This window comes from Solanum lycopersicum, chromosome 8 (assembly GCF_036512215.1).
Source record: "Solanum lycopersicum chromosome 8, SLM_r2.1".
NCBI classification, from domain to species: Eukaryota; Viridiplantae; Streptophyta; class Magnoliopsida; order Solanales; family Solanaceae; genus Solanum; species Solanum lycopersicum.
Window position 1 is genome coordinate 62,109,856 of NC_090807.1, and position 20,874 is coordinate 62,130,729.

Below are 20,874 nucleotides of genomic sequence, written 5' to 3' on the forward strand. Positions count from 1 at the left end.
GAACAACTACATTTTTGTTCTCCAAAAAATAGCTACATCATATAACGTGACATAGTAATGTCCTTGGCTTAATTTCCTTTTCATGCAAAATCATATTTATTTTTTTAAAAAAAAATCAAAAGTTAATTTGAAGTTTATGAAAAGTTTTTATCCTGTCATGAAATAGATTAATTAATGTTGAAAAAAGTATATTACAATATATGAAATCGAACCCCTTATTAACACTAATTAAATTACAATACTTCCCGATTATGTCATTGAAAAGGCAAGTAAAACACTTCATATCAAAAGTATTTTCCGCTCTCAAAATTTAAACTCAATTAAGCGTTAAATTTTTTTGATGATAAATTTAAAATATCTGATTAAAAATAAAAAAAATACTTATTCGTTATCAAACATAACTACAATAACGCGTTGAAAAGTAAGAAAAAAGAAGGTTATTGTTAGCACCGGCATTCCCATGCAGAAGCTCATGTTCTCACCATTTGGAGGGGCCACCTTATCATGTGATCTCATTCATATATATATTATATATAAATGTAAAAGGTATTTTTAATAAGGTATATAAATATCCAAAGTTCCCATTAAAATTGCTGTAAAGTCATATATTAGATGAGGAATCAGAATTTTTAATAAGAAAAATAAAAAAAAATTAAAAAAGAATTTGATATTTATCGAAGAATTATTTTAATCATATATAAATAATATAACTTTCTATTGAAGGAATTTAAAATAACCCCTTAACTGTAGTCATGTTACTACTTCGTTCGTTCCATGATAATTGTTTTTTTTTTGAAACACTTTTGATAAATTATAAATAAGAAAAGATAATTCTATTAATTTACCTTTTATTTTTTTTAAAAAATCACAACCTTATTCATGATTAATTTCTTCGTATAAATATCAAATATTAATTTATTTTTTTTACTGTAAATCTTGATTCTATCTTACTAATAGTAAATTGGTGAATTTATGTACGTATAGAACTCGTTACCGACAGAAAAAAGCATATCATAACTCTTGAATAAGACGTAACCCCAATCAACCAAAAGAGGCTAAAAGACAAAAAACAAATAATTATTATTTTAAAAAAAAGGAAGAAGAAAAGGAGATGACAGAATTATTTGCAGTATATTAACGTGGTCGATCAAGTGAGATCCATTTAAACCATTTATCGTTTATCGTACTTGCCATGCAATTACGAGTTTCAATTCAAATTCAACACGTCTTATAAAGTTAGTTTCATAAATTTTTGATGTGCACAAATGCACTATGACTTCTTGGAGTGTAAAATTTTGAACTTCTTTTCAAGTGAATATATATTACTATCGTTTATATACTAAGATTTATAATTAAATAATTATTTATATAAAATTTTAAGTAAAATTAAATATTTTTATGAAATTCTAATTCAAATTAATATATTTTTGTAGAGTCTTGTAAAATTTCAATGTTCGAATCTCTATTTCTGATGGCCGGTGGAGGGTCACAGTTTGCGTGCACATCAACATGCTCACTTACAATTTGTCGGGATTGGAAAACATAAAAATTATATGCATTTTTTCCTCCTTTTTTGCATTTATTTAGTGTGTACTTTGCTTGCAGAGAATAATAAATTATTTTCACCTTTTTCATTGTATTTCGATAAAAGCATCGAAAATGTTTCTAAATTGTTAGTTTCGTTAATGAATTATTATCAATTTCATTAAAAATATATATTTTATTTGATTAACTTTTAATTTAAATATCTTTTTGATTTGACTCATGATATATATAACAAATTATGTTAAATTCTTATTGTAGCATAATACTTGTAAGAAGAAGTGAAGTATAAATTCCACGAAAATTTAGAGATATATTTCACCCAAATGACGAGATAAAAAATATATTTAATTTCAAATAATTAAGTATGTCTATCAATAAAATTGCTAATTTATATTAAATTTATCTCTTATATTTTACGAGAATTAATTCTCGATTGTATTTGTGTTACTAGTGTTGGTATATTTTTTTGTTATATTTGCTTTATGAGAGTTAATTACCAATAATGTATTGGTAAATCTTTATTAGAGGGAAGAGCTTAGGCATCCAACGAGACAAATTTATTTTCTGATTTTAAGAATGATGAGAAAAAGATAAAGCAAAGAATAAATAAATAAAGTAAAAGAAAACACAAAAAGATATGTGTCGGTGGTTGGTTGTTATTATTTATTTGTTTGGAAATTTCTATGTTTATTTATAATAAAAAATTATTTAATTTGTCACCGAACATTAAAAAAAAATTGTATATAACAATCAAACGACTTCGTGGGTGACCTGTCTTTACCCATTTTCCCACCATCCGTACAAATTTTTATATATGAAAGAAATATAAAAAAATTAATATATATATAGATATAATATGTTAAAATTTTATTTATATTGTGTAATTTTTTATTGAAGATAAATCGAATGAATCGAAATAAAAAATTTAATTAAGATTGAAAGAGTACGTGAGATGGACCACGTTCATAAATTATGGCTTCACTTTCTTGCTTTTTCATTTAATTTTTTTTTAATGGCATGTTACTTGTGACGAAGCATGTTATTAATTACTATATTGACATAAAAATTATATCGATTATTAGTAAAAATAATTATTTATAAACAAAGGCCAACACTAACCCCCAAAAAGTTTTTTTTTACTAAATTGAATTTTATTCCAATTATTTGTGCATATCCTTTTTTTATTAAAAAAAAAACTATAATTAACTTCATTATTCTTTAGGATTAAAGCTATATAGAATTACATTAGTTTGATCTAATTTGAATTACAAAGACATTATTTTTATACGATTTGATGAAATTAATAACTTTTTAAAATAAAACTTTAACTCAAATATTAATTGGAGCTGTATATGACCTAATTAGGTTATTTACTAGATAGATTTCAAATAAAATTGGAATAATTTTGATTAACATTATAGTGTATTTTTTCATCATACTGTAAAATATTGTGATTAATAGTACGCTTCCTATAGTTATTAAATATCTAAAAATTTTGTTTAAAATGTTAAATTAATATAATCTAAGTTAACTTTAAAAATTATTAAATTAACTTTTATAAAATGTAATCTAATAATTAAAGACTTATAAAATAATAAAAAATAAAATATTAATTAAATAATTTATTCCAAAATAAAATATTTTCATTGTGTGATTCTTACTCCAAAAAGGGTGTACGGATTTCATGGTCAATTTCTAATGTTAATTTCATTAAATCACCTTCCTTAATGATTTAATAATATATTGGCCATGGCTTAATACATTAACTATCTCTATGCATGTTTACACATTTTTTGTTCCTATTTTTTTGAAAAAAAATTTGTATATCATCTTAAATATTTATTTATAAATATGTTAATCACGTAAAACGTATTACCTTCACTAGGTATATTCATTATCTTTAATCAAAAATTATAATTTGTTGAAATTAATTTTATGATAACATATTTATTTATTGGCATTTACTTTTATGTGAGAAATATATATGAAAAAAAAAAACTTTGCGGCGACCGACTAGGGAAGTTACAAACTTATAATTAATAAATTAACCGCCACCTTTGACCTAAAATGTGATAACTTAAAAATCAAAATTCACGTGAAACTGTTTTTACAATAAAGGAAATTAAATACAAAATAATTCTTTCTTTGATTATACATATTTTATCAAAAACACGAATAAATCAAAAATACATATAAACAGATTTTTTTTTAGATATATGCATTAATATGGTGGGACTCTTATTTCTTCATGATTAATTAAATTATATGGACAGTGTATTGTAAAATGTCTATCTAATAGGAATTAAAATATATTCCGTGTAGTCCACAAAATCGGATTAGAAAAAATTAAAATGTATACTGATTTTATTTATATCACAAAGTTTAATATATTTGGATTATGTTCATGAAAAATCAATTGAGGCGAAAGCATAAAATAGATTTTTCTTAAAAAAAGAAACACGTGTAGTAATAGAAACTGAAAGGATATAAAATTACAAAAATAATATTATAACTATTAAAATGAACGAATACACTACTATCGAATAATCTCCTATTTAAATTTGTGCCCTTCACAACCTCATATTTAAAGTCATGTCCTTAACAAGTTGAAATTACAATCTTATCACATATGTGTATATATGTATAATTCATCGATAAATGAATTTCGGTGAATCGTTTGGCATCAATATGGTTGGTTTGCAGAACACATTTCTTTGTCCATTCAATTAAATTTAAATTTAATATCTATAATTATATAAACGTTTATATAATTATTTTTTTTAATTTTTAAATTTCATACTTAGTCAACACATGCATAATAAATTAAGACGGAGAAATAACAAATTTTCTTTTCTATCGAAGAAAAAGAAGAGAAGTCTCCGCTATAATAGTGTTTGAGAATCATTTCAGTGGTAGAAAATACAGTTCATTTTTTCTTTTTACTGCATCAAGAATTCATTCAGCCAGAAAAAAAAGAATTAAAAAAGAAAAAGAAAAGAGAAAACAGTAAATCCTTTTTTGTTTTCTTCATAATATACAGAGACAAAAAGGAACAGAGAGATATTATATATTATATACAGAAAGAACCATCATGATGAAGAGGTAAATTTTTAATAAATTGCAATATTTTTTTTTCCTAAAAAAAATAAAATACAGCTAGCGAAGAATAACCAGAAAGAAATAGCCAAGAACCATCATATTCATACTATTTTTATTTTATTTATAAAAAAAATTAATGTTTTTTTTTTGTGTTCCTTCCTTTTATTTTTGTTATATACATATATGTGAAGTTTTTAGATATATATCTCACTCTATTCTTCTCCTCCTCTGTCTATAGGTCCATATTTCTGGACCCAATAATCTTTCTTGGAGGAAAAAAAATTGAAATTTGATTTGTTTGATATAATATAATATTAGAGGTAATCTTGGGTGCTCAGATCTTTTCTTTCAGATCCTGGTACTGTGTCTTGTTTCATGTTTATAATCTTGATTTATAGATGCTAAATGTATGTTTTTCACTAATGGGGTTTCTATAATTTTGTCAGAAATGATGTTTGTTTTTTGTTTTCATGAATCAAGATGAATGATATTATGCAAGATTTGGTTTTAGAAGAGTGAAATGGTTGTAAAGATTGAATCTTTTTTTATCATTTTGAGCTCTGTTGCAGGGGTGGTTGTATTTAATGTGTATATTCTTCTTCTGTTCATATGCTTTATCAGCAAGTTTATAATGGAAAATTAATAACATACTATAATCTTAATGTCATTAAGTTTTTTTAAACCAATGTGGTTTCAAGTTTCAAGCCTTAAATTATTATATGAGAAATATCAACTGATTGGTCCACATTGAAGTTTTGTTGGTATTATTCTTGTTGCCTTCCTTTCAAGTTGGATCCACATGCATTAGTTTGGTTTCATAGTTCTTGCTATCTTGCTGATTTTAAGAGGCACTGGAGAGGGCCCTCATTATGGGGGCCCTGTGTCATGTGGGGAAGTATAAAGATGATATGACTTGTAAAGTCTAAAGTGTTCCATAGTTAGTTATAATTGCCTGATTCTGACAGTAAGATCTGTAATTGTCCTATGCTTCAACAAGAACTGAGATTATTGGCCCTTTTAGAAAAGACCCTATACTTGTGTTGGTTGATGCATTATTCTTGATTTGGCTTGTGAGTTTTCCAGTTGTAAAGGTACTGTATTGTTAGTTGTTATTTGTAAATATAATATTTTGCTTTTTCATATGCTTGAGTCTTTCGTGTTCTTCTTGACGATCTAGAGCTATGATTGATTATAAGAGGTGGAAATGATTTACGAGGTTGTTTGTTTCCTATGCAGGTAAGTAATCTATAAAAAAGGATACAACATGAAGCACAAAGATGGAAAACCATATCCACCAAATAAAAATTCAAAGAAAATTCAAGTGACACTAATAGTTGTGGTGCTCTGTGGGTTTTCCTTCTATCTTGGAGGAATTTTTTGTTCTGAAAAGGATACATATGCAACTAAGGAGGTTAACAGGGAGGATGAAACTTCCATAGGGAATTCTGCTGGCTCTCTACAAACTAGAGGCAATTCCTTTACTGAATGCAGTGCTGACTATCAGGACTATACCCCATGCACAGATCCGAGGGTATTTGACTATATTCTCTTGACTAATCTAGTTCTTGTTAACTGTAATCGACTATGTCAATGATATGTTGTTGATGTTGCAGAGATGGAAGAAGTACGGTCTTCATCGCCTTACTTTCATGGAACGACATTGCCCTCCTAATTTTGAAAGGAAGGAATGCTTGGTTCCCCCACCAGATGGCTACAAGGTGCCAATAAGATGGCCAAAGAGCAAAAATGAATGTTGGTACAGGTAATACTTGTGTTCTGTATCTTTGTTTGTCTAATATTTTGTCGTTGGATTTGTTCCTAGCATTGTTTTTTTTGCTAATTTTGCTGTTCTAATCTGGCTTCAGAAATGTTCCATATGATTGGATTAACAAACAGAAATCCAATCAGCATTGGCTCGTAAAAGAAGGGGAGAAGTTTATCTTTCCTGGTGGAGGTACTATGTTCCCAAATGGTGTTGGGAAATATGTTGATCTGATGGAAGATTTGATTCCAGAAATGAAAGATGGCACCGTGCGAACTGCCATTGATACTGGTTGTGGGGTGAGTGCATCGTTACTCAATCTAAAGTGTTATCAATGCTTAAATATCTAAACTGCATCTCCTTATGGATTTATGAGCAACTAATACTCGATCGGATAAAATGAGGGAGGATTCCACATCCATAGCCATGTTTGCTTTCCATTATGGTTTTGTTATAACTTATTCACTTGATTTATATCTTCATGTTCACCTATCTTTGAGCATAAGGTCATAACCACTATGCTAATTATATATTTGCTAAATCCTGCACAGCCACGAGCTGATCATTATTGTTTGTAATATCACATCTTCTCGTCAAAGTGCTTATTTACAAAACTTTATATATCTAATGTTTCTCATGTGTAATTTTTGAGATATATAATCTGGAATCTGTGTGCTTGAGGCACCGCATGATTGGTTGATAGTTATATAAACTAGAAATTCTACTTAATTTATGTTTTTTCTTTTTAATCTAGGTGGCAAGCTGGGGAGGCGATCTACTAGATCGTGGAATTCTGACAGTCTCTCTTGCTCCAAGAGATAATCATGAAGCTCAAGTTCAGTTTGCTCTGGAACGTGGAATTCCTGCAGTTCTGGGAATTATTTCGACACAGCGTCTTCCTTTCCCTTCAAACTCTTTTGACATGGCTCATTGCTCGAGATGCCTAATTCCATGGACTGAATTTGGTAAGCAACACTGTTAGGGAAAAGGTTATTATGCTTGTCTAGATTTTATGCGGAGTGTGATTCCCAATTCTGCAATAAGACTAGAAAATGGAAATGCTTTATTAGGCTGCTTTCTAATCAGTCCTCACTGTTGGCAGGTGGAGTTTACCTTCTTGAAGTACATCGTATACTGCGTCCTGGAGGTTTCTGGGTCCTTTCTGGCCCACCAGTGAACTACGAGAACCGTTGGAGAGGATGGAACACCACCATTGAGGAGCAGAGATCAGATTACGAGAAGTTGCAAGATTTGCTAACTTCAATGTGCTTCAAATTATATAACAAGAAGGATGACATTGCCGTGTGGCAGAAGTTGACAGACAATAGCTGCTATAAGAAACTTGATAACTCTGATAGCTACCCACCAAAATGTGATGATGGTACTGAACCTGATTCTGCGTGGTACACTCCTCTTCGACCTTGTGTAGTGGTGCCTCCAGCTACTAGGAAAGTTAAGTTGAATGCCCTAGCCAAATGGCCAGAAAGGTTGCATGTCGCCCCAGAACGTGTTTCTGATATTCGTGGAGGTAGCGAGGGTGCCTTCAAGCATGACGATAGTAAGTGGAAGGTGCGAGCAAAGCACTACAAGAAGTTGCTCCCTGCTATTGGAAGTGAAAAGGTCAGGAATGTGATGGACATGAACACCTTGTACGGAGGTTTCGCTGCTGCTCTGGTTGAGGATCCACTTTGGGTCATGAATGTGGTCTCCTCTTATGCTGCCAATACACTCCCCGTGGTCTTCGACAGAGGTCTTATCGGAACGTTTCATGACTGGTAATATAGATTTACTGCAAGATTGATGCATAAACTGCAGAGTTGATTCATTTCTAAGTTGTCTGATATCCACTTTTTAGTTAACCTCTTTGTTTGTGGTTCTATAGGTGTGAGGCTTTTTCGACCTATCCTCGAACATATGATCTCCTTCATGTTGACAATCTCTTCACTGCTGAAAGTCATAGGTAAGAACATTTGCGCCTTTAAAGCTTTACCCTACCCCATCATTTAGTACGTAACATTCTCATTTCTAAACGATCAAAACGGACTATATCCTGACATTAGTTATGTGCATCTTACAGATGTGAAATGAAGTATGTTATGCTAGAAATGGATCGTATTTTGCGACCCAATGGATATGCAATTATCCGGGAATCTAGTTACTTCATAGATGTCGTTGCCCCTATGGCTAAGGGAATGAGATGGAGCTGTCACGAAGAAGAGACAGAATATAGCGGACAGAACGAGAAGATACTGATTTGCCAAAAGAAGCTTTGGTATTCAAAGGAGACTTCACTATAAACATGGTGAAACTATATACAAAGTTGTGATTATATCTCTTTGGATAAGAGGAGTCCATATATTTATAATACCACCAAAACCATAGGAGAAAAACTCCAGAGCTCAAAGAGTGTTTTTATTTGTTTCTATAGATTATGAGAAATTGAGATTTTGATTTTGAAGAAATTTAGTCCAGAAAAATAACAACCATGTGTTGTGCTAGTAGTCTCTTAGTTCCATTTCATGCTATAATATTCTTTTGTAATTTTCTTTCATGTATCTTCTTAGAGTTGTTGAAAAAGTAACAAACATTGTAGCCTCCTTTTTTTTATGTATCTAATTGATTGTCAATTTCTCATGAATGAAATGGTTAATATTCAAACATTTGTAATTAAAGTGTGGACAGATGAGATGGTCACGCATTTTAATATGGTATCAGAGCAGATAGAAGTCTGGGACTGAATCTCATCAGCACTCAATTTTTATTTTTATTTTTTTGAAAAAAAATTGCCATCAGGCCTGCATGTGACGAGTGTGTTGAGATCATTAATAACTAATTAAAGTGTGCATTCTCTAACAACTTAAGCTTTTAGAGAAAATGATTGATTACGTGAGATGAGTCCATATATGATGGGAATTTCAATCGATTTATTATGATTTGCATATCATCGTTCTAAGATGTACTATTCTTCCGTAGCTTTGAAATCATGTGAGAAAGGTATCATGATGTTCATAAATAAATAAGTGACTAATAAATTAAAGGAAAAAAAAGGTATAAAGATAGGATGAGTTACTGTGGATTAAATATTGATATCATGACAATATAACAAAAGTTTATGAGTTATCGAACGATCGATTTGTCATGACGTGCATATGTTAATATTTTCTAATATAGTGTATTTTTTTTAAAATTTATTCGCAACTTTCAAATTACGACCATCCAGTATGATTTGTGAATAATTCAACAATATAACTTTATTGAAAATTGAAAGTCATATCGATCTGTCATGATTTGCATGTAATAGTGCCCAATGTTGCTCTACTACTCTATCTCGCAACTTAAAAATTATTATTTCGGAATTTCTTGTTAAATTTTTAAAAAACTATTTTTGTACAAATACTAAATCTAAAGAACAATATTAAATAGTACTCCTAATTCAATTGTATTCATGTTTTGCAAATCACCTTAGTTGGATGAGACTTGAGACCCCCAAGTAATACAACTTGTGAATATTTATGAAACAAAAAATAAACTTATACCTTATGAATTTTTTTTATTATTTAATGTTAGTAATATTTTTGATAATTTATTTATTGTTTTAAATTCTGTAGAACAAAATCAAAGACTACATATTTGTGAGACACCACCCCTAGTTTTGGGTTAGCTCTTTGTTTATTGGGCTAGCCCACTCAAAAAAGGCAGTTGTAGGCTAATAGGTAAGGGTGGACATGGATCGCATTGAACTTATTCGGTTCTTCAATTTGATTTTGACATATTTTTTTTTTTCAGATTTCAACTTTTTGATTCGGTGTTTAGGGTAAGGTTGAATGAAAAATTAATAGATGAAATTAACCCAAACCTCCATTAACAAGAAGCTAAGAAAGAAGAAGAGAATCTCTCATTGTTTGAGCTCAAAGACTAACTATTACAATGCTGGAAAATACTAATTATAGAATCTAGCTTCTAACAATCTAACTAACTTGAAAGAAATTAGTTACAACAAACAATACAAAAGGTCTATACAACCCTTGATTATTTTGTGACTTAACTAACTTCTCAACTACCTCACACTTATATTTCATCAAAGGTTCACGGTTCTTCGGTGCAACAAAAAACAGATTTTTGTATTTTTTTTTTACTAATATAATTTTTTGATTTTTTTCAAAGTCTAAATTATATTTTTAACTTTGGCCCTCAACTTTTTTGTTACCCTCCTTACTCTTTAGTTGCCGTAAATTAATTCATAATTTTTAACGAAAAAACGAAATTGCATTTAATATGAAAATGGCTGCATCTGATCATTAATGTATGTTTAGTCTACAAACATTTTCCTTTGCAAGTGCACCATTATCTAATTAATGTAAGTTTGGTCTATAAAAATGTATGTTTTCACGGAAATTGTTCACTTTTTTTTATATAAAAAAAACTAATAAATAAATAGTTTGGTCTTAAATTAAAAGAATTTCTCTTATACTTAGATTCTTATAAAAAAAATTGTTCTGAATATATCGAATTGAAGTTAAAAATGTTTGAACTAAAGAACAAAATTAATTTGATCTTCGACATATATCTTTTTAAAAAAATAAAAAAATTAAATCAAATCGAAGAATCGAACGTCCACTTTGAGGAGTGGACAAGATGCTCTTATTGAAATAATGTCCAGTCATTTTTGTTTTTTTGCGTGAGCTTTTCAAGTGAAGGGTTGAAAGGGAAAGCACGTGAATAAACTATACTCCCTCGATTTTAATTTATAATATGAACACGAAGTTAAAAAATATTGATGTATCATTATATATATATATCAAATAAAAAAAGGAAAAATGATTGATAGAAAGTACGCTTTTAAGTTCTCTTATTATCATTATCTCCTATTAATTCTACAAATTTCTCTAATTTTCGCGCATCAGATTAATGTATTAGTGTGTCAGATTAATGTATCTCGCGCATCAGATTAATGTATCATGTATAAAATGAAATGTATCTTACTTAACGATTAATGTATCTCGGACATTAGATTAATGTATCAGCGCTTATATTATTTTATCAGTTTAAGGGATTTCTGTAACTTACAAGGGACGAATGATAATTTTGCCTTAAAAATATGTGATTTCTGTCCTTTGCTCGACAAAAGAAAAATATCATTCTCCTTAAAACTAACTAAAAGGAGAAATATATCACATAAATTAACATCTAGTTGCCTTACATATATAGTAGGTATACATACATATTATCTTACGTTACACAATACACATCATATATTGTACTTCATTAAATCGATCGATCGATTACATGAGACAACATGCATTGACATTATCATCGTTAAAGAGGTTACTAACTTTGTCATCACCTCGATGAGTAACATGAAGATTGCCATGTTTGTCCGCAACATTATAACCATGGCGCCAATAATTATAACTATCTCTATACTCACTTGTCATGTCTTTGAAATAGTTATTTGATGATGTGAAATATAATGGGGGATTTGGGTATGGCCAAAACTCCGCCCGCTTCCCGTGCCTCCTCACTGCTTTAAGCACCCTATTTCGATCCACATATCCCACTACTGTTACTTTTTCCATCTCTAGCTCCACCGATACCGATTCTACTCCTGTACGTATGTGCATGTAGTCAAATCTCTATGTAACAGTCATTTTCTAGCTATAACAATCATTTTTTTTGTGAAATCGTGAAATCTTTTATGTCATTCTATATTATTCTCTGGTATCTACAGTTATATTTCGTTGGAGTTGTTAAAAAGAATATCGAGATATACCATGTTATTTTCTTTGTCTCAGTTTATATGATGCACTTTACTTTTTAGTCGGTGTCAAAAAAAATGTCACGCCTTTTTAATTGAAAATAACGTAACTTAAAATTTTCTATTTTATTCTTAATGGAACGAATTATAGATAGCAAACAAATGTCTAAGTTTGTTTTAGACCATAAATTCAAAAGTATTTTTTTTTTCTTAAATTTTATTATGTCAAATCAAACGTGTCATATAAATATGACCAGAAAGAGGATTATAGAAATGTTTCGCTATAACTAATTACCCTTTTCCTCTCAACCGTTTATCGTACTTTTTTTGTCTCTTTAAAAAGATGTCTCTTTCCTTATTTGACAATTCTTTAATTTTAATTTTTTTCTTCATTTGACATATGTGTAAGACCCCAAACTTGAAGGACATTTGGTATATACTACATGTCTTAAGTTTAAGGCCATAAACTTCAACATACGTCTTCTTTGCTTTCTTAAACTTCATATTCAATCAAAATCAGAGAATCAAATTGAAACGAATCGAGATTTAGTTATCATGAACTACATCCATCTATCCATCGATGATCATTTTATTTTAATTGTACCTCTAAGCTTGTAGACAGCATCTTTAATAACTCTCTCACACCCACTACAACACATCCTTACTTTGAGTTCCACAGTCTGTACATAACAAAATTAACAAAAATCAAAATTACATAAGTAAAACATCTATATATTATGATTTATAAGAAATTAAAGCTAAATTTTTTTCTTTAAAAAAATTGATTTAAAACCTGTAAAGAAAGTGGTCTAGCCTTAGTCATTTTGTGTTTGTTGGTGCCTTGTTGATGATGAGGATGATGATATTGAAAAACACAAAAACTAGTTATGGCTGAGAAAAAAGAGCCAAATAATTTCTCTAGTAAGTTAACCATTTGTGAATATGTATATGTATGTATATAGATTGAATATATATATAATATCTAGGTAGCAAAATTATACAAACTTATAAGGAGAAGGGAGAGGAAGAAAATATAGTTAATAGGAAGCTTGGTATATCACCATTTATAATATAAAAATATTCCTCCAACACAGCAAGGCATATTTTTTTTTCTCTTAAGTTCCAATCTCATGGCAAATAGATTCTAGTAAACCAACAAATTAAACTCCTAGTTTGTAATACAATAATCTTTTCAAATATAATTAATTAATTAATTGCCTCCACTTTCTAATTCATGCATAGATTATAAATACATTATCTGTTTTTTTTCCTTTTAAAAAAAGAATAAAAATAAAATAGTAAAAGTATAAATTCCATTAGGAAGGAATAATACTATCGATTAGACTACACTCAGATTTCTTTATAACAGTATATTATTATAATATTTATGTTTTCCTGGAAACGATCTTTCGTGTTATAGTTATATTAGATTATAATAATATTTTGCCACAGTAATTAAAAAATTATTAAAACAAATGATGTTATTGTAGAGAAGTCAGACTATATATATTTTGATGAAATATGATTAATTGAGGTGGATGAAAACCTGAAAAGTTGATTAAGCCTAGATGAAGTAATATAAGGAGATGGATGGGCTTAAACAAACACAAATTGACATGTTTTGATGCAAAGCATAACCAAATATTCTCTAAATATCTCCTTTCTTAGGGGGTGGAGAAAGGAACTCTCTGTCACCATCTTCTTTTAATAAAACTCTGTACGAAAATCATGATTTTCACTCAGAAGTTCAAAATATGAAAAGATAATTTAATATCTACTAAGTATTCATAAAAGTGATAAGGCACAATTATCCTGTAGACTATGATCGAAGTTTCAGAGACATATCTTAACTATATAAGGTACATATTATCCATATGAACTTTTTTTTTGTTATTTTTGTACGTCTTTTATTTTACGTAGCACACTCCGTGACTCCGCACAAATAAGGCGCGTGGGAGACATTTGGATGCCACGTGAGCTAAAAAGATGCACAAGATTACCAAAAGAAAATGAGTTCGGGATAGTAAAAACTTAATTAAGATGTGTGTCAGAAATTTTGATCATATATAGTCTAGGAGTGTACTCGTACATATTACCTTTATAAAATATTTTTAACTTTATATATATATATAGTGCAATTTTCTAACTCCGCCCTAACCAAATATATACATACATTATTTCCATCATCAAACATGTTTTGAAGTATCACTATGGAAGGATCACCTGATATTTCTAGTTTCTACCATTAGGCTAAGGAATTAACTTTGGTGAATAAGTTTTACTAAAAATAAATAATTATATTTAGCTACAAACTTAATTTGTTTCTAAATTGCTCGTAATTAATTTTAAAAAATAGATAATTATTGCTAAATAAGATTAGTAAAAGAATTGTTTTATTTAGCCACAAAATTTATCAATCGTTAATTTTTATTTTTTAAGTAATTTTAAAAAGGTAACCTGATTTTGAAAAATCATAGTACAGATTTTATAAAGATTCGACCACATTTGTATGCCCATTTTCTGCAAAGCATCATAGTATTTCTAATTAACCTATTGCATGCATCTTTTAGACGAATATTTTAATGATCTTTAAATTTGAGGTGACAAATTTTATCTATTTTTGTAAATTTTATGCAAATTTTATGCAAATTTCATAAAGTTATTGAGCTAATTATATTTTATCCCTATTCTATTTCAAATTACAAAATTCCTTATACATTCAACAACATTCTGATACATCGTGTCTCGATTTCAGATACATCATTCAACGTCTCTATACATTGCGGTTCCGATACATCACATAATATGATGTATTCGACCGGTACACCTCGTAAAGTGACACATCACGTTAAGTGATGTATCAAACTGATACATCGCGTGAAATGACGTTCTAATACATTGTGTACGCTACGATACATCGTAAAATGATGAATTCAATTAATACGTCAAAGTAGGAATTTTTTTTATAATTATTTTAAAATGGTAATTTCTTAAAAAATACAATAAAATAAATTATGCATTTCAATAACCGAATCGAAAATATTAATCAGATCGAAAAGCGAATATTGGGGCAAAAGAATCTCTAGTTAGGGCCAATGTGATATTTTTTTTTAATTATTGAAGAATGTATATATGCTTTTGCCGTGTGTTAGCAGTGTTTTAGGATTTTGCAGTAGTAGGAATATTAAATACTGATTGAATGAATATTGTAATATATTCTCCCATTTTTTGCTTTGTATTTCAAAGACAAGATAAGATTCTTAAGTGGAGAGTTAGTCATGTTTATCCCCTTTTTATGCTCAAAAACATGAAAACACGAATAAAACCTATGAACAAACACCAATAACAAACTAAGGGAATCAATTCTCAATTCACTTACACTTTCTTTGGCTATGGTTATTACGTATTATTTTATAATATATTTTATTGTGTTATATTATATTGTTTTAACGAATATAACATTTGTATATCATTCTCGATCAGTACATAATGTCATGTATTCATAGGTTGAATGATTAACTTACAAGAAAACTAGGGTACGGAATAGAGCTACTATAAAAAGTAGGAAAATAAATATTAAATAATAAATAAAGTTCAAATGAGAAGAAAAATATTAAGATAACGACGAGATAACACAAAACGAGTCTTTAGTTGTCACATAGTGATGATTTTTTTTTTATAGTGCTAGATATTAAATAGGGGATATTTCATCGGACGTTATCGGTCACCAAAAATATTATTATTATATTTATTCTTTTATGACAAGGAAACTATGTCGTTATCCATTGAGTTTATATAATATGGTTAAACTCACTTTAGAGTTTAGTGTAATACCTCATGAATTGCACAAGAGAGGTGAATCATACTCCATGCAAAGTGAATTCGCATGTGAGATCATAACAAATATTGCTTGTCTCTGTCGCCTCTATCCCACCTCATTGATCACTCTCCTACGTATACATAACAAACCTCACTCTCCTCACTATTATTTTAGTGTATCTGATGATAATGATATTTGTATCTAAGTGTATCTTCTTCAATATGTGATAGAAAAACTCTTAATTCGTGATAAAATATGTAATATTATAAAAGTATAAATAATAATAATAATAGTATACTTGGGAGCCAAGTATATCTAATTATATCTAAAATGGAAAGTTCATAAAGGACTAGTCACGTTGGAGTCCAATTTTGGAATTGGATCAAAGATTTGAAAAGCCCATAAAAAGGACTCCAGGCCCAACAAATATGCCCATTCTGAATGAGACAAGTTTTTCGATGTGAAATTTTTTCATAGTTTAATATGGAGTCATAACTCATAAGTATGTCCAAATTATCTTAATCGAATACGATTTTTTTTAATGATGTTGTGTAATGTCATAATATAATGTTTTTTTTTTTATAAAAAATTATATGAGAAAAACGTTTCATAAAAACTGTGAGACTATTTTATTGAATCAAGAGAGCAAACATTATTGTAGTTAACAAAAAAGTGATTTTAATGATGGAAAATATTTTTGTAACTTTAATGAAAGCATATCATGGAAAGGACTTTATTAGTGGGGTCATTATTTATAATTTATTAGAATAAGAGAATTTAATTAATAATGTCACTACTTTTCTTCCTCCATGTTTTCATTGTATAGACGATTAAAAAGAAACAAAAACTACGAGTTAATCACCAAAAATTAGTGTTAATATTATATTAGAATTTTTAGGTTCTAACACTTGAATATAAGAATAATAAATGATAAAAGGAGTGTTTTCTTTTAATAAATTTTATGCAATTCGAACTTAGATGAAGTTTTTGAATTGATGGGATCATATTTGAAGAGATTTTTAATTTTTGTCCTTACACTTGATAATTATTATTTTTTGTCTTTATTGCTCTTTAATGAAATATATCAAAGTATACTTATCTATAACCTAATTTTACAAGACATAAATTTAGAGAACAATTATCTTGTTCGACATGAATATTGTAGTAATTGAGTAAGGTCACATATTATTTTAATGACCTAATTTCAGCAGGTATAAATTTAGAAACATTTTATTTCTACCGGTATAAGTTTATAGGAACTAAGTTAAACCTTATGTGACAAAATTTTTTTAGTAATTAAGCAACGTAATTTTTGATATATTATGACATAAAAATATCTATTTGTGTTACTATATGTTTATTATGACCTAATTTCAGCAGGTATAAATTTAAAAACATTTTATTTCTACCGGTATAAGTTTATAGGAACTAAGTTAAACCTTATGTGACAAAATTTTTTTTAGTAATTAAGCAACGTAATTTTTGATATATTATGACATAAAAATAGGGGTGTGCATCGGTCGGTTCATTTCGATTTTATGTATTATCAGTTCGATTTATCATTTTTTTTGTTTTAATTAAGCTAACCCGATAACAAACCAATAATATATTATTTATCGATTTTCGGTTTACCCAATAAGAAAATATTCGTAAAATATTATATGACTTCTTACTTAGCTAAATATAGTACGAAAGTTACAATTACATATCACCGCCAAAATATAGTACGGACCTTTACAAACTTGCAAATGCTATAACCTACGATTACAAACTAAAACTAAAATCAACTAATCCAATAAGGCAACAAAGACTAAAACTAAAATCAAAAGCTACAATTGCAAATTTTACATAAAATTTTTAGGTTTTTAGTAAACAACAAAAACTAGTAAAGCGGCCTAGTGTGAAGTAGACAGAATATTAATAATTTGATATAGTTTCAGTGTCTTAGTTAAATATTAAATTTTTAGAGAGGGTAAAATAGTAAATTATTATTATCTTATTGGGTTATCGATTTGCCAATAACCTCATAGTAAAATCAGATACTGAACCAACAATCTAATAATTTTTTTTATAAACCTATTAAAAATCTTATAATTTAATTACCCAATAACAATAATCCAATAATATTTTTTTAATTCAATTTTCCCACACCACTATTCGAGACCAAACTCATACACCTCACTATCCACCCAGCAATATTTGACTTTTGCAATTGGCCAACTTATTTGATACTATAAATTACTCTATATTATATTAGTGCAACAGAAAAGGAAAAAAAAAACAGAATAATTAGATAAGATTTGGCATATTCCGTTTTCCCGCCGACTTTTCATGACCAACCTGATTACGTACACCGACAACAATTTTTATCTAAACAAAATATAATAATAATAGTAATAATAACAATAATAATGTAATGTAATGGTTGATTAGAAATTTTTAAGACGAACAAAATTCTCAAAAACCTCAAAATTATAATGAAAATATATATGTAATGGCCGGTTGATTTGAAACTTTTATAATTACGTTGGATTGTTCGTGGATATTATTTCTTAATATTGATTTTGTTTGCATTAATTAGTCTTGGTTTGGCTAAAATAAAAATAAATACAAATTGACTAAGTTATAGTTTGGTAATCGTATAGTTTCTGAAACAAATTTAAATGAATTGTATATACAATTTATTCGAACGCATTAAGCTATAAATAATTTAATTCAAGTCACTTGATTTTTAAATATTAGAAAAAAGTGGATGAAAATAATAATATCACTAAATCTTTTTCGAGGACTTATATAAATTTCATTAGTTTAAGATCTAATTATTTAGATACACTTAATTTGTAATTATGACCTATATATCTTGAGATACATAGGTCATAATTAAGTGTAATTTATTCTTAATATATCGTAATAAATGAATTCACATGTATTTGAAATGCATAACAAATACACATGAATCCAAATATATATATATGTGTGTGTGTATATATATATATGTATATATATATATGTATATTCATATGTATCCGGAATACATAACAAATGTCGCTCATCTCCCTCCTCGTCTGCTCACTATTTTTTCTATTTTAGTGCATTATGTAGCTAAAAATACATGCATCTTCTTAAATATAAAATTTAAAAAAAAATCTTGATTAATAATAAAATATATAATATTTTAAGACTATAATATACGTTAGTGAAGTACTTAGAAAGCCTTTTCTTTTTTTTCTTGCCAAGTGCCAACCCACATCCACCCTATATCTAGTCAAGTAGGCGGAGGAGATACACCCAAACCTCCTTTAGTGAAAAATTAGTTTTAATTTGTGTGTGTGTATATATATATATATATATATATATATATGATATTCTTAATTTTTATAGGTCAAATTACCGAAATATCAAATTACAAAAATCACATATTTTTAAAGTAAAATTTAAATTTATCTTTAAATGTTTATAATTTCAAAAATTTCTCAAAATGAATACAACAATATAAGTGTTGATACATTAATTTAATAAGCGAGATACATTAATCGTCAAGTAAGATACATTATATTTTATACATGATATATTAATTTTATGTACATTTTATACATGATACACTAATTTGATGCGGAACTAATGTGATGCGTGAAATACATTAATGTGATGCGCAAAAATAATGGATTTTGAAAATTTGCAATACTTATAAGAAATAATAGTAATAAGTAAACTAAAAGATGAAATTTTCGTAATTACTCCAACTTTATACGTATATTCTTTTGATATTTTAAGCCACTAACTTTTTTTTATGTATATATATTACTACTAATAGACATAAACATTTGACCAGATTTCTATTTTAGCATTACTAAATTGTGTGGACATGTACCACTTGATAATTATAATTATTTAAGATTCACCCTACTATGGTGATGAAAAATTTGGTCAAATGGTGGTAGCTTGTCCTAGGACCACTACTTTTTAAAAAAAACAATAATAATTCTGCTAACTCTCTCTAATAATATAATTTACGATGTATATTATTTATTAAAAGAAAATATTTTTTATCAAAGATTTTATCGATGTAATTCTCCAAAAAAAATAATTAATGTGAGCCATAACTTATAAGTAGACTCATTGGCTCGCTATTATGGCATTGAAAAAATCTTTTACAAATTAAATTAGGTACGATACCTAATTTTTTTTTTGGATGTGACATTGTTTATCATGCACATTGGAGCAATTTTTAGTTTTAATTATGTTTTAGAGGTAAATTAAAATCCAAAGCTTATGAATTTAAAATTTAAACGTATTAAATATTGAGTTATAAATTAATAATTTATAATTATTAAATATTTTTAAAAAGGATAAATATAATATCTAAATCAAAATGTCGAATTCATAAACAAAATTGTAAACTTGTTGGGTTTTTCTCTTTTGGTACCTCAACTAAATCATTTTTCAGCTGAATCATTGAACCACTCATAATTTGTTCCTTTTAAATACCGTTGACTTATTTTGATAGTTTTTTTTTCATTGCAAATGTCTTCAATTGTGTTCGTATTATAATGATTTTGATTGAAGAAATGAAGACAATTAGTCTCGTTTATTTTCTATATATGTTCAAATGACTTGAAGTAAAACACAATTATTGTCAAACGGTTTCACTATCAATTGGAATAATGGGTTCTGAAACAATATATCTATTCTCTATCAATACTCCTCACAAAATTTGGTTCTACATCAACCAACGATGTTTAAAAAGAATAAATTATGGGTGGTTCAATAATTTAACAGGAAAATAATATAGTTGACGTACCTAAAGGGAAAAGCTGAACAAGTTAAAAATTTATTTATGTATTTGATCAAATCAAAATTACTAAATTCAATCAAACATATTAAACTCACTAT

General features: G+C 28.0%; 2 protein-coding genes across 5 annotated transcripts; one reads left to right on the forward strand and one right to left on the reverse strand.

Moving 5' to 3' along the window:
• Positions 1 to 4,341: 4,341 nt before the first annotated feature.
• On the forward strand, positions 4,342 to 9,078 carry LOC101251208 (probable methyltransferase PMT21). Of its 4 annotated transcripts, none has more exons than XM_019215315.3 (8): positions 4,342 to 4,647; positions 5,881 to 6,175; positions 6,258 to 6,406; positions 6,510 to 6,705; positions 7,161 to 7,371; positions 7,509 to 8,181; positions 8,289 to 8,366; positions 8,484 to 9,078. In XM_019215315.3, the coding sequence occupies exons 2-8, from the start codon at positions 5,909 to 5,911 to the stop codon at positions 8,701 to 8,703; spliced, it is 1,794 nt and encodes a 597-aa protein (XP_019070860.1). In that variant the 5' UTR covers positions 4,342 to 4,647; positions 5,881 to 5,908; the 3' UTR covers positions 8,704 to 9,078. The 4 variants fall into 4 exon arrangements, with proteins under 4 accessions (XP_019070860.1, XP_004245922.1, XP_010325612.1 ...); XM_004245874.5 differs by having other exon boundaries at positions 4,642 to 5,735; XM_010327310.4 differs by having other exon boundaries at positions 4,642 to 5,002.
• A 2,461-nt stretch (positions 9,079 to 11,539) lies between these two features.
• LOC101245684 (heavy metal-associated isoprenylated plant protein 30-like) lies at positions 11,540 to 13,095 on the reverse strand. Its single transcript, XM_004245942.5, has 3 exons — positions 12,955 to 13,095; positions 12,766 to 12,841; positions 11,540 to 12,011 (listed from the first exon to the last, which is right to left on the reverse strand). Exons 1-3 carry the CDS (start codon positions 13,093 to 13,095, stop codon positions 11,689 to 11,691), a joined length of 540 nt encoding a protein of 179 aa, XP_004245990.1. The 3' UTR covers positions 11,540 to 11,688.
• Between the last annotated feature and the right edge of the window lie 7,779 nt (positions 13,096 to 20,874).